The 15,461-nt window shown below is 33.4% G+C and overlaps 1 protein-coding gene across 1 annotated transcript in view; it reads right to left on the reverse strand.

The window, feature by feature from the left end:
• Positions 1-4,020: 4,020 nt before the first annotated feature.
• IQGAP2 (IQ motif containing GTPase activating protein 2) overlaps positions 4,021-15,461 on the reverse strand; it is a 318,878-nt gene continuing 307,437 nt past the window's right edge. The window contains exons 33-37 of the mRNA XM_051992014.1: positions 14,676-14,888; positions 12,637-12,797; positions 10,913-11,050; positions 9,479-9,587; positions 4,021-4,953 (exon numbers count right to left, since the gene is read on the reverse strand). Coding sequence (XP_051847974.1) covers positions 4,843-4,953; positions 9,479-9,587; positions 10,913-11,050; positions 12,637-12,797; positions 14,676-14,888 — 732 coding nt within the window. The 3' untranslated portion in view covers positions 4,021-4,842. The remainder of the gene's footprint in view (positions 4,954-9,478; positions 9,588-10,912; positions 11,051-12,636; positions 12,798-14,675; positions 14,889-15,461) is intronic.

The following is a 15,461-nucleotide window of genomic DNA, read 5'->3' on the forward strand; positions in this document are numbered from 1 at the left end:
TCATTTTCACTGATTGTTCCCCCATATCTGAGCTCCTTTCTCCTCACCTGGACCTCATGGTTTCTTTCAAGTCAGCTAAAATTTCACCTTCTACAAGATATTTTTTCAAGTTCTTAATTTTAGTCCTTTCTCTCAGATTGTCCCCCGTTTACTCTGCATATATTCTGTTAGTATGAGATGTCTTCCTCTTTAGGTTGTGAGCTCCTTGAAGTCAGGAACCATTTTTGTCTTTTTTGCAACCTCAGTGTTTAGCTTGGTGCCTGATACATAGAAGGTACTAAAGAAGACATGTTGACCTGGACTTGAAAAATGAAGGAAAAAGCTCTGAAGGGACAGAAGAGAATCCTGTCATGTCAGGAAGTTGTAGAAAATAAATGATAGCTTGAGGGGAGGATAGGATTTAATATATTTAAGAATGAGGAGACATATTTGAGGGCAGTAGGGAAGGAACTAGTACATGGGTAGAGGATGAAGATTTGAGATGATTTGGATTGGAATATGATTGAAGAGATGTTAGGGGAGCAAGAGTGCAATAGAAGGATTGACCTTGGTAAGGAGATAGGAAGTGACTATTATTGAGAGAGAGAAAAAGGAAGGGAAAGGAAGGTGATTTTTATTAGTCACCTATTGTGAGAGTTAAGGGAATAAATATACATATATTGCCTACCCCATACCAGGCACTCATGGAGCTCTAAGTAGAAGTATTGTTTTCGTCCTGGTTGTAAAGGAAACAAATTAAATGACTTTTTGTAGATCACAGGGTTAAGAAATGGCTGGTGCTGGATTTCAATCAAGTCTTTCTCATTTCTCTCTCTCTCTCTCTCTCTCTCTCTCTTTTTTTTTTTTTTTTGGTAGCACCTATCAATTTCAAGAGGAGTGAGAAATGTTAAGGGATTTTGAAGAGGCAAGGAGAGAGCTCATAGATAATGACTTCAACTTATTTAATAAAGTGAGAGTGGGAAGAGGGGCAGGTGTGATGGGACATGGAGGTTTGAAATAGCTTCTCAAAAGAGTGGGAGGGGGATTCAATTAGGAACCCATAATAGCTAACATTTATATAGTGCTTTAAGGTTTGCAGAATGCTTCATTTTATCTTATTTGATCCTTGCAATTTCACAGTGTAGGTACCTTTATCATTATTGTTTTACAGGTAAGGAAACTGAGGCTGAGAGATTAATTATCTAGGGATTCATAGACAGGAAGTATCTGAGACAAGATTCCCATTTAGATTTTCCTGACTTCAAATGCCTGGTTTTATCTACTGCAAAACCCAGTTCTGGTAATAAAAAGATTTCCTTGTTAGATGAGGGTTTGTTTATTTGTTAATAAGAATTTACAGGGTATCCAATCATTATAATCCTGTGAAACTCCATTTCATAGCACACAGAGGGTAAAATATACATAAAAATTCTTCAAATCCTAATTTGTACTTTTTTCTTTTAATATTAACTGACTTTAGAATATAGAATTTTTTCCTTCTCCAGTACTTTTACTATCCCAATTTGGTTGATTTTGCCTAACATTAAAATTAGTTTCTATTCTTGTAAAACACAATAATTCCAGAAAGAGATGGAAGGTCATTCAGAGATATATAACCTATCAAAAGAGGCCAGTATAGGAACTAAAATTTGCTTCAAATAAATAGTCAAGTAGAAAATCAACTGGTCTCTATTATTTCTTTTCCGAATAAGTCTCCCTAAGAAAATTCCTTTTCTTGCTCTACACATCAGTTTATTAAAACGACTCAACAAGCAACAAGTCAAAGGACACTTTACAGTTTATTCTTACCTAGGAAAGAATGTTTGGAGGGCAAAACTTGGCTAGGAAGGTTTTACCTGAGACCTTCTAAGCAAATCTAGAGACAATGAGCCCCTTACAGCAGTCTGAGGATCTATGACTCACTCAGCTTTATCCCCAAATACTCAGCTAATAGGCAACCCACTGATTTCCAATGTCAGTGTTGGCTAAACAAGCAGGTGTTCACTTTCAAGGTGAAACTTGCCTGTTTATATGCATTTTTCTTTTCTTTTTGCTAAGGCATTTGGAATTAAGTGACTTGCCCAGGGTTACACAGCCAGGAAATGTTAAGTATCTGAGCTAGATTTGAATTCAGCTCCTCCTGACTTCAAGGCTGGTGCTCTGTCCACTATATCAACCAGCTGCCCCTTATATACATTTTTCTTACTGAGCTCTGTTAGAGAATAACCACACTGAAGTTGGGGACCATGGGTGTAGAATATGGAAAACAATATACTTTTTTGATACGATGATCAAATTTTTAAACCCATTTTTCCTTTCTTTTTTACTTTATTATGAGGAACAGTTTTCTGAAAGGCAGTTGGAGGAATAAAGTGTAAAATATAGATACATGAAAATAAATCAATGAAAATTTATTTTTTAAAAGAATAATAGTGAATAAGACATTGAAAACAGGACTACTTAATGCTATCACAGCTTTCCCTTTGAGCAAATATATATAGTTTTTTAGGATTGTAGATATAGAGCTGTTAAAGATCAGGAAACTGAAGCAAAGATAAGCAAAGTTGGGGGCACTGGCTCTGGAATCAGGAGGACCCAAGTTCAAATTCAGTTTCATACACTTAACACTTCCTAGCTGTGTGACTTTGGGCAAGTTACTTAACCCCAATTGCCTCGAAAAAGAAAAATAATATAATAAAGAGATCAGTGAAATCACTTGTATAGATAACCACTTTATTATGTTTTGGTATTGCAGGAAATAAATTAATCTTGAAAGTATATTCATTTTTACTGTATTGAACCATCTAGGAACATTAAAAATTTTTTGTTGTTCAGTTGTTTCAGTCATGTTTGATTCTTTTAATCCCATTTGTAGTTTTTTTTTGTTGCTGCTTTTTGGCAAAAAATACTGTGTGTTTTGCTATTTCTCTCTCTAGCTCATTTTATAGATGAGGAAACTGAGGCAAACAAGGGTTAAGTGACTCGCCCAAGCTCACACAAGTAGTCAGAGTCTGAGGCCAAATCTGAATGCAAGAGAGAGTAGACTTCCAGATTCCAAGTCCAATGTTTTATCCACTGTGCCACCTATCCATTCATTTTGATTGTTTAGGTTCTCTTTCTTGGGGGTAGCGGTGGGGGTGATAAAGCACTATATTTTACAGTCATATTCAAAGGTCCTGTGTATTCCTACAGGCAAATTTCTTGATTTAGTACTGATATCTCACTATAGCTTTCTTCCTAATTGTTTTAGAATTTGATTTTTCCTAAATTGTTTGCCACTAGATTTCTGAGTTTATGCTTTGTGTGACTGTCTATGATAAGCAATAACAATTTAGTCAATATTTTGTAATTATATTGAAAAGTGATGAAATTCCTTTAAGTGCTTTTAGTATTAAACTAAAGCCCACATAAGATTTAATGAAACAGCAAACTTAAAACTAAGTTCCATTACTCCTTTGAATACATGGACTAGTTTATCATAGCTAGTATTTAATAATGCTTCTAAAGTTTGAAAAGCTCTTTATTAATTTTCTCTCATTTTATCCTTACAACAACACTGTGAGGTAGTGTTATACTCATTTTACAGATGAGGAAACAGAGACAGATAGTGTTTAGGCTAAATTTGAACGTGGGGCTTTTCCTGAATCTAGGACCAGCACTCTCTCCACTTGACCACCTAGTCATGCAACTAAACATAGTCATCTCTTAATTATGCAAATGAACTTCAACTTGGACTGTGTTATATTTTCTCCTCAGCAGCCTAGTTACCTTACATGGGTTTGGATAAGTGGACATAACAATTAATTTCTGTTCCTATAAAACAATAATACCAGCAAGAGTTGAAGAAAGGTTATTTATATGCACATAAGCTGTCAATGGAACCTAGGCTAAGAATTTAAATTGGCTGCAAATAAACCACAAAGCAGATAAATGAAATTGGGCTACTATGATTTGTTAGAGATGTCTTTTCCGGGTAAGCTTCCCTAAAAAAACTTTTTCTTGCAATAGTCAGAATGTTGTTAAAATGACAGAAACAAATAATGTAATTAAGTAACATTTATTTTACATAAAACAATCTCTGAGGAATACATTTTAAACCATTTAGATACTGATTTTATTGCATTTAAAAAAAAGAAATCAAGAGGCACAATTTAAGTGTTCAAATAAACTAGAGGGAAAAGCCCTACTGATTGCTATCCACATTGCTTCTTTGCCACTTAAATTAAAGGCCTTGAGTAGAAAGTTTTTGACCATGAGGCAGTAGTGCACTTTATTTAGTAGGAATAAATCACATAAAATATATACTTTTATACAGAAAATGTTATTGTATTGTAATCACCTATAAAAACTTTATTTGAATTGCACAAAAGTTCACTTTATAATTGACACCTCCCAGAAGGCAGGATTTAGTACTAAGTTTATTTGTCTAAGTGATTCCTTACAAATAATTAGGTTTTCATTTCTTCATAGATTAAAAAAAAATCTATGAAGAATTCTAGTATGCAAATGAAACATTTAAAAAATCCTCATAGGAAAATAGCTTTTGACATTTTTTCAACTACTTTAAAATGAAACATAGTACTTGAAAATGTTGTGAAACAAGAAGGTTTCAAATCAGAAGCCCTACACCACTGTATGATCTGGAAGGGTTTACATTGATTCATGTTGTGTAGCATTCTACTGTAATAGCAGATCATCAAAAAGGCACATGGGTACATTCTTCTGAACAGTTTTGGTCTTTGAAAAAATCAAACACATTTCCATGAGCAGCGACTGCAATCATATTTTAAAACAAAAATTCTGAACAAATGCATTTCCCAATCCATTTGATGTAGAGTCCATGTTATATCTGGAAGCATTTTATTATACATAGAATTTCTTGTTCAGCAGGAATATAAGAAGGTTTACATTCACTTTAGCCCTATCAAACATTTTCATTACAGCTACTCCATCATACTGCATCTGAAGCAAATCCTGTAATCAGAAGGAACAGAATTAAATTACAATTTTGTTATTTTAGACATTTTCTAAACACAAAAAAATGGGTGTATGGATAAACTAAACTCATTTGGCCATTATGATGCTAATAGACTTGACTTATGAAAGAAATTTTCTTAACCTTATTTCTTTCAAGTCAAATATTTTATTAATGTTTTAATGCTAATAGATATAAGCAACTAAGCTTCCCTGACAATTATCTATATTTAAATGATTTTTAATGGATTTTCATCAAAAATTTTCAGCTGCTCCCATTTAAGAATCTTAAGATTTCCTTGCCTGTTTATTAGTATCTTCAGATATTTGTTGTCAGGATATAGTCAGTCAATAATTCTATTTTTATATTCCTGCTTTTTTTCCTTGCATTATTTTATTAAGCACTTCCTTAATTTCTTTATATCTCCCACATTTGTCAAAGTTAATGGGATTATGGAATACAATTTACATTTGTGCTACCCAATTTATTTAGCAATTTTCCTAATATTGGACATTTAGATTACTCCAGTTTTATGGGGGGGAAGGGCAGAAAAGGAAAGCAGGGATCAATTACAAATAAGATTGTTACGAAAATCTTTAAACACATAGCTCTTTCTTTTTTCACTTCTGATATCACATTCAGGACAAACTCCAAATGATGGAATCATTAGGAATTATAACACTTTTTACCTTTTATACTTTTCCTTATATACAAGTCCAAACTGCCAAAAACAACTCCCCCCCTCCAAAAAAAAAACAAAATAAAACAAAAAAACACCCACAAAAAGCTTCAGGTTTGCTATTCAACCAATTGTTTGGTTGTTTGATTGTGACTGTTTGCCATTATGACATGAGTGTCATTTTCAATTATTTTTGCCAATGATGATGATGTACATTAATGTACAAGATGATGCACAATGATGATGATGTACATGATTTTGAGATAGTATATATATTTCTAGCTTGTTTTTAATATGTAGCTTAATAATCAAGGCTAATAATAAAATAATATTTAAGAGATTGAACTTTTGTTTGACTAGGCTTTTGCTATTAATTTCTTTAGAGAAGCTCATTTTTGAATTACTTTGGAATGATGACAATGTTTCATTCACCATTCTCTCACTTTTGAAATCTTAGTTCTTAGTCCTCAGAAGGACTTTTAATCATGAACCTACTGCCTTGTCTCCTATAGTCCTCAAAGTTGCTTATAAAAGCTGCAGTTTGTTCTAATGGAGGTAGGGAGAATGACTTCTCAAGCATGTACAATTCTAATCCTAAACTACTTAGATATGCTTCTAATTTCAGAATCTTCAAATATATTAATTCTATAAGCAACTAATATATTTTTACATTTAACTCTATAATCACTTCTCAAATGGCTATATAGGCTAGGAAAACAAAAAAAGAAATCACTTTAGTTACTGTTTTGCTAAACCTGGTATCTGTCTTTCTATATTTATCCTTCTTAAAAAAACAAATAGTACATTACAGAAATTCATTTTCTTATATAAGCCTCTAACATTAAAATGTTTGTGTGTGATGATTTTTTCACAAAAAAAAAAATAAAATTTCAACAAGTTAATGAAAGAAGAAAAAAAGGCCTTCATAAAAAAAATCAGATTAATAAAATACATTCTTTAAAAAAAAAAAAGAAATAAGCCATTTTAGTCAGGTTAAAGGAAAGAGCAAGGTTTTAACATTCTTTGGTGGTATGACGTCTATACGCACACACATATACATTGATTTATGAGATTCTCATTTGGATCTGATAAATTCTTGATTTCTCCTCCTTGATCATTGCCTTATCATAATGAAGGGGCTTCCATAGCTCAAGAAAATTATGAGCTGTAATGTGGAGGGTTACCCAAGATGCAGAGTTCTGACAAAAGGTGTTTCACTGGAGAAGGAAATGGCAACCTCTCTAGTACCTTTGCCAAGAAAAGTCTCATGGGTAATATTAAAATGATAAAAGATATGGCACCAAAAATTGGATACTTCTGGTTGGAAAATGTGCAACATACTAAAAGCAGAGGACAGCTACAAGTAGTTATGGAACTTATGAAGAGGCTGGATAAAACTCAAAGGAAGCTGAGCTGCAGATGTGTCTGCTGATGAAAGGAAAGTTTGATGCTGTCAAAATCAATATTGCATTGGAATCTGGAATATGAGGTCTGTGAAGCAAGGTAAGCTGAATATGGTCAAACAGAAAGTGGAAAATTAAATATCAACATATTGAGTGTCGGCTAATTTAAATGAACAGGAATGAAGGAATTTATTGATGAGATCACTACATATACTGATGTGGGCAAGAGCCCCTTAGAAGAAATAAGTAGCCTTCATAGTCAATAAAAGGGTGAGAAAAACAGTATTAGGGTACAATCTCAAAAAAACCAGAATGCTATCTGTTTGAAACCAAGGCAAGCCATTCAGCACCACAATATTACAAGTCTATGCTCCAATCACTGATGCTGAAGAGGCCAAATTTGGTCAATTCTAAGAAGACCTACAACATCTTTTAGAAATAAAACCAAAAAAAAAAAAAAATCACAGTCATCAAAGGGGATTGGAATGCTAAAGTAGGAAATCAAAAGATAATTGGATAAAAGGGAAGTTTGTTCCTAGAACACAAACTGACACTGGGTGGAGACTGATAAGTTTTATCAAGATAATTTGCTGTTCATAGCAAACAATTTTTCAATAAACCAAAAGGTGAGTGTATACATGGATATCTCCAGATGGCCAATATCAAAATCAGGTCAATATCAAAATCAGGTGTATTATATACTTTTCAGTCAAAAACGGAGAGCTCAGTTAAAACAAGACCAGGCCAAATAATGAAAAGAAGGGACTCACTGGAAAAGACCTTGATGTTGGGAAACATTGAAGGCAAAAAGTAAAGGCAATGACAGAGGATAAAATGGAGAGATAGTGTTATGGAAACAACGAACATGAGCTTGGACAGACTTTGGGAGATGATGAAGGACTCCATAGGTTCAAAACGAGTTGGACATGAATTAATGAACAACAAAAAACTCTTGGTTTGGTATATATTTGTTCTGAATAAAGTAAACTTTACTCTCCCTTAGTCTAAGTAATTTGAAGAGAGGAAGAATTTCATTTTTAATTTTAAATCCCTAGTTCCTAGCTTAATAAACACTGATTGACTGATTCTTAGGAAAAGTTAACCTTTCTTATTTGCCCTCTAAGGTGACTGAGGCATTTAATCCAGGTGCAGCTTTCTAGCTAATGTGAATACAACAGTTTTCTGAGTGACATGCCCTGTTGTGTACTTTAAGTTGGGGCTTAGAAAGGGCTAAGATGAATAGTTAAGAAGGAACCATTTAATTTAAGTGCTGAAAGAAATTTTCCTTTGATACCTAAGCAATTTTCTCATTTCTATCTTCTTATTTTTGCCTCAAAACAAGATCAGAAAGAGAATCACTCTCTCTCTCTCTCTTTCATACTCATATTTACCTCCAGCTAGAGGGAACTTTGGAAATTATTGAATATGATCCCATTATTTTACTGCCAAGGACATTCAATATCATATTGCTAGTCAGTTGTAGGACTGAGACTCTTAAGTGGTGTTTCCTGACATCTAGTTCAGCTCCCTTTAATATGCCTTTCTATTCTTCAAATCAACCCCCCTTTTCTCAGCAATTCATTATCAATACGACTATTCAGTAGAGTTTACCATATATTTACAAATTAAAAAATGATTTATCACTGATGGCTTTTTTTATATTGATCCATTCATGTTTATATGCAAATATCTGTATGCAATGAACTTCTGGGGTCCAGGTTTAGCAAAATGGGACAATGGGAATAGTTAATCCTATCACAAATTGGCAAAGCAAGCTTGGTTTATATTGCAACACTGTGTGATTTTAAAGGAAATGTCATTAAAGTTACTGTGACCTCACTGAGAGAAAAACAAGACTGTTTCCTAGACACATGTTATTCACCTGCAGCTGAATTCAGTATCTAGGAGCATAATCCTTGGAAATCACATGACTATCTATCCTTCATTAAGCCACCACTCCCCCTACCCCCAAGGCACTAACCACAAAGGCTCTACTATACAGGTTTCTTTTTTTCCCCCCATGTTTGCCAGAATTTTATCCAAGTGTTATTAGTCTAGGTGTGACTACAAACAAATTAAGAATAGGAGGCTTCACAAATGAATTATTATAAGTAAATAAAGCTAAAAATTGTATAAGATAAGGCTAGTACAATGGAATGTATTTAAGCATTAATCCTGAACACTATAATTTTTGTTATTATCTAAATTCTTATGTATTTAGTAATAGTCTGGGTACCAGTCCAACTATATGTTCTTCTTACTCAAAACTCTTCAACTCTCCTTTTCCCTCCAAAATCTGACAGTGTTTTGACTAAAGTGACATGATGTAGATAATAAGTAGAAAATCTGAGATTTGGACCTCTATCCCATGATTTCAACTCTAATGTTCTTTCAAGGACATCACACTTAAGCTCCAGCCAGGCAAAGGAAATAATGTCTTACCTGAATATCAAGGTGAACCTTTTCCATCTCAACACCTCGGAATTTTGCTCTAACTTCAAAGTGACCCAGTTCTTCAGTGGGTATGATGTCAAACATAACATGCTTAAACCTTGAGAGAAAAGCATTCATAATAAATAGTATTACAGATCACAAGCCTTAAATGACATGAGACAACATGAATCCCATTTGGGTGAACTATAAACTAACACATAGGTACAGTATATGAAGGTAGCACTGAGAAAGTTCTAAAGAGAGATAAGTGGATATTTGTGTCTAATGATAGCCTTTTCTAGATTTGAAGTTTCATGTGCAACCATCTTTTTTTTTATTATACTATTTTTTAGAAATGCTTGTTTTATTCCATAAATCAAAATTTATTCATTTATTTATAAATCACTTATTTTATACTCAATTATATATAAATGTACATATACATATATAATATATTTAATTTATTTCTTTACAAATTTTATCCTCACATAAAATAAATGTAAGGGGATGAGGAAGGAAAAGAGGAATAGCTGGGAAATAAATTGTGGCAACCCTTGCAGGGCAAGTGAGTTTGAAACAGATGAAGTAGGCAGGGAAGGGAAAAGTCGGAACAGAAGTGAGTGCAAGGGATAGCGTTGTAAAAAATTACCCATGCATATGTTCTGCCAATAAAAAGCTATGAAAAAAAAAAGAAACAGATGAAGTACAAATAGGTATAGATGAGCAGTATAAATTAAGTATGTAGACTGCCACAAGGAAAGTCAAAGCAACAGAATGTTCCACTTCTTCAAGGGGACAATGAATATATTGATAGAACCCAAGTGAAAGCTCTGTTGAAGGAAGTCAACCAATAAATACTAACAAGAAGTTATAAAGATAACATATATATATATAATTATGCAAATGGCTTTGGGAGATCCAAAGAAGTTTAAGCAAGAGTCCTTGTTTTCAAGAAGCTTCTCATCTAGTTGGAGGAGTAAGACATACAAATGACTTGCTAACCAACCCACTCAAAACATAGGATATGAGAAGTGGCAATTGAAGGTCACTGAAACCAAGGAACACAGGATTTATAAGAGGCACATCTCTAGGAGAAGTGGAATCTGAGCTGAGCCTTGAAGGCTGAGAGGGATTTGGACCAGCAGAGAGGAAGATAAAAAAAGCAATTCTAAGTGTGAAATAAAGAAGAAAAAGCCCAGGCATACTAGTTGTTAGATCAGTTTAGCAGGAGTGGATAATTTTACAAAATAAGCAGGTAGAGATAAAAAGGCAAAAGAAATTAGGCTGGGCCAGATTGTGAAAGCCACTGAATGCTAAGCGAAGAAATTTTGATTATAGCCTAGTAGGCCACAAGGAGTCATGAACTCATGAAATTTCTCCGCAAATGCAAAAGATGCTTTTAACGGGTCTTTATGAAAGTACTTAAGGACTAACTGGACTCACTGATTGGTCTGAAGGTCTTCAATCTCTAGTAAGACCCCCTTATCATGAAGTCGGGATGCTGTGTATCTCACTGGTTTTGCCTTCTTGTATGTACTTGCTTCTTCTTTTCCACGAAATTTAAATGACCTCCTTGTGTTTCTGATAAGAGAGAAAGACGTTTATCATTTTACCTAATAGATTTTACTAATGGCAGTCTAACCTGAAATATATAATGTATCAAATGCATTCATTCCCTGCCTTTGTTACATTCAAAATATATTTTCCTCCAATACAATAGAAAAATTTTCAACTCAATAACATTTTAAAAAATTATGAATTTCATCACCAACATTTCAGTTTATTGAGAACAATAAAGAATAAACCATGAAATTCTGTCATGCATTCAATATTTTGAAATAATGTTAATACAACAGTCACAAATTTATCTTATTTGCATCCTCATTCTGAATGGTTTTGTTTTCTTTTGTGTATTTTAAAATATTTTAATTGGGGCAGCTAGTTGGTATAGTGGATAGAGCACCAGCCCTGAAATCTGGAGGACCTAAATTCAAATCTGGCCTCAGACACTAAACACTTTCTGGCTGTGTGTCCCTGGGCAAGTCACTTATACCCAATTGCTCCATCAAAAACAAACAAATAAATGAATAAAATTTAATTGGTGTTCTTTTTTTTTTTTCTTTTATATGTTTGGTGTCTCCACCAACACTCACTACAGTCTATAGGAAACAAGGAATGGTGCTATGGATAGAATATAGGTTTGACTTGTAATCAGGAAGACCTGCATTCACTAGTTATGTGATTCTAGGAAAATCATTTAACATCTGTGTTTGCCTCAGTTACCTCACTTGTAAAACAGGGATAATAAGAACATCTACCCCACAAGGTTGTTATGAAGACCAACAAAATAGTAGCTATTATGATTATTAAACACATGTTCATGCTAATATTAATATTATTATCAATAAACTTATAATTTATCTATTACCAGAATAGTGAAATTTTTGTTAAAATATTTCTAAACTTATGAATTTTTAAAAATATGATTTATTTGAAGTAGCTTAATAGGCTAGTTAGGTGCACAGTGCCAGATCTGGAGTTAGGAAAACTCATCTTCTTGGATTCAAATCCAACCTCAGACACTTACTAATTGTGTGACTCTAAGTAAGTCATTCAATCCTGTTTGCCTCAGTTTTCCTCATCTGTAAAATGAACCTAGAGAAGGAAATGGCAAACCACTCCAGTTTCTTTGCCAAGGATACTGACCCTATTGTGACCAAGGAGTCACAATGAGTCAAACATAATTGAAATGACTGAACAACAACAAAAAATAGAGATATGAATGTGCTATACATGCAATATGATTACACCTAGTAGAACTGTATATCTTCATAACAAAAATGTTAAGTACACAATTCTGATAGTAATCCTCTACTCAATGAATGTAGAATTCCAATATTCTTATAATCTCTCCATGAATTCATATTCAAATTAATACAAGTGAATAGGAATTTATAAAGTTTAAATATCAAACTTTTAAAGCTGATACAGAATATAACATTTCAAAATGCATTTGTGCTTTTTTAGCTTATACTGTAAATGGTGACAGAATGTATGATGATGGTTCATTTTTTAAAATGTTCCATTTAAATAGACTCAAAGCACAGGCATCTCTGGTTCTCCTCATGAATAAAAGAAAATTTGCAAAAGACATGATTTGTACTTACTTTCTTGTTAAGTTGTCTAAACAAGTCTTTATGTAGGTGTCATAATAGTTAATTTGATCTTCGAAAAATGCTGACTTAGAATTAAGTGCATTCAGGGTCTGTTGGAGTTTCACCAACTCAGCTCTCCGATTTTCACGATAGAGTCTTTGATTCCGAATATCCTGAGGATAAATATAAATCCATTATATAGGATTAATGTAGAAATGCCATTTTGAAATTTGCTTCAAAGTACTGATAATTTGGGATTGAAATAATTTCATAACTAACTTTTCTTACTTAAAGTGTATGTGTATGTGTGTGTGAGAAATCTGCAAATTTCTAGTAAAAGTCATTATATCAATTTCTCCCCTGCAAAAAAATTATGAAGTCTTTTTATCTTATATAAGAATAGGAAGTTGTTCTTTACAAGACACTTTCTAAGATTAATTTCAACCAGTGTTAAGAATTATAGAATAATCTCACAAATGGTTTACATCAAAAATTATTTTTTTAACTTGACTGCTGCAAGGAAGGACTCTTTGGCAGGGGATATGTAATTTTTCCATACTCTTGAACATTCATTACATTTTGGATAGATGCATTTGAACTGCTGGGTGGGGTCCACTGATGATCATTTTATTCATTTGAGGAAATAAGAACAATTTCATATTTTGATCTGACAAAGTTCATTTCTCCTAAGAGATTTCACAGGAAGAAAATCCTTATCTCAATGCTGATTACAGGATTTAAATTAGGACAAGTCCTGGAATGTGAAAAAAGCTATTATCTCAAACCTGAAATGCTATTGTGATTTTTGGAAACCTTCATTTCTTGCAATCTAATGGGCAAGATTAAACCAATCTTCATTCCTTGCAATGGAATGGGCAAGATTTGGATGTATTCTCTTTTAGAAAGAGGTTTATCCTTGTCTATTTCCCCTAGATACAGTGATGTCAAACTCCTCCAGGCCAAATATTGACTTTGAAAAGTACATGTTAACATCATCTATGTTGCATAGTATTTTTATTTAGTTAAGCATTTCCCAATTAGTTTAGGGAGGTTCAGGAATGTTATGGTGGCTTACAGCTGGGCTTAAAGTTTAACACCAATGTGTCTAGACCAATTTTTAAGTCTTCCCACAAAACCTTCTAACACTTAAGGTTGAAGGTATTTTTTCTACCTGAGATTCCTTCATAACAGGATCCACTTAGGGGAAAAGTCGAATACTAATAGCTTTAAGGAAAAAATTGACTCCCCCTACCTTCCTAAAAAAAACTCCTTATCACTTCTCCACAGTAATGAAGACCACAAGTCATCCCTGAAGCTAAAAGGAAGCAAATTTAAAACTAGAGATTTTCAAAGCAAGATAAAGCTAAGCATTAATTTTTTTTCTTTAAGTGAAAAAATGTGAATATATTTCTACTTTTTCAACTAACTCATTTTACCTTCTTGGAAACAGGTAAATTTATAAAGGGGGGAATGAAAGGATAAATGGTCTTTCCTACACAATGAACACTTTCTCTTATCTCTGACATGCAGACCACATAGTCACTTCCTATATTGCTTTGTTCTTTAGTCCTACCCCACAGTTGAAGACTTTTTGTCAGCAAGATTCACAAGAGAATTTGCAGTTCAACTGCAAAGAATTAGACAAAGAAATATTCGTAGAAGTTCATGTAACATTAGCATTTTGATGTCACATTTAAGAGTACCTTAAATGTCATGATAACTTTCAAATTCTATAAAGTACTATTGATTTCTTGTTTATTACCCAAAACTCACGAGTACTTTTTAATGGGGGTGGCTGTTAGCTTTTCTATAAATTTGTACAATATTTCTTTTTTTCCTAATTTTGGGGAGGGCATCTGTAGTCTTGCCTATGTCAGATGTTATCAATATCTATATCAAATTGCTACCAATTTTAAACTCCTCTGGAAATCATGGAGTGTGTCTTATACATCTTGGTATACTACATAGTCAATTAGTCCAACAACTTGTATATAGTAGGCGCTCAATCAATTTTTGTTGAATAAATAGAAAAGAATATCATTGCCAAAAACCTTAGCAATCTCATTGATAACTTCTTGGTATTTATTTTCTGATGATACAAGTCCACTCTGTTCTAGTATCCGAAGATTCCTCTGAATTTTCCTCTTCTTTTGTTCTAAGGGTAATTGGCCATCCTCAAGCATGGACTGGTTGTTTTTCATTTCTTCAGGGGTCTTGGAATCCAAAATTGCCCTATTTTCCATCTCTAAGGAATGTGCAAGTTCCTGGGAAGCATAAAGAAAGACTTTAGTTTTTTGTTTTTTTTTTAAATCTTCCTTTTTGTCTTGTCTCTATCCCAAAAATGTAAATATGAGACAGGGGAAAGAGAAAGACAGATAGACACATAGAAAGAGACACAGATGGAGAAAGAGAGAGTGAGAGAGTGCACAAAAGAGACAGATACAGAAAAAGATAGCCAAAAAGAGAAACAGAGATAGAGGAAGGGAGATATAGAGAGAAGTCAGAAGGAGTTAAGGAAAGAAGGGATAAAGGAGAAAGAAGGAAGAGAGCAAGGGAAGGAGAAAAGAAAGGATTGAAAGGTGAGCAATAGGCTTTTAAATTAATAAGGACTATGAAAGAAAAATCCAAAAAGTGCTTCTTTGGACAGAACCCTATCCCCCCCACCCCCACCCCAATCCAAATCTAGGAAAATAAATGTATTCATTTGAAACAGGCATTTACAAAGTAATAAATTTATATCTTTAAATATCTACACATTGCATATAAGATATAGATGCATACCAAGAAAGCCCCTTTTTACAAAGATCACTTAGAAAAAGTTTTAAATGGCTACCCCT

The sequence above is a fragment of the Antechinus flavipes genome, chromosome 1 (assembly GCF_016432865.1).
Source record: "Antechinus flavipes isolate AdamAnt ecotype Samford, QLD, Australia chromosome 1, AdamAnt_v2, whole genome shotgun sequence".
Classification (NCBI taxonomy): Eukaryota; Metazoa; Chordata; class Mammalia; order Dasyuromorphia; family Dasyuridae; genus Antechinus; species Antechinus flavipes.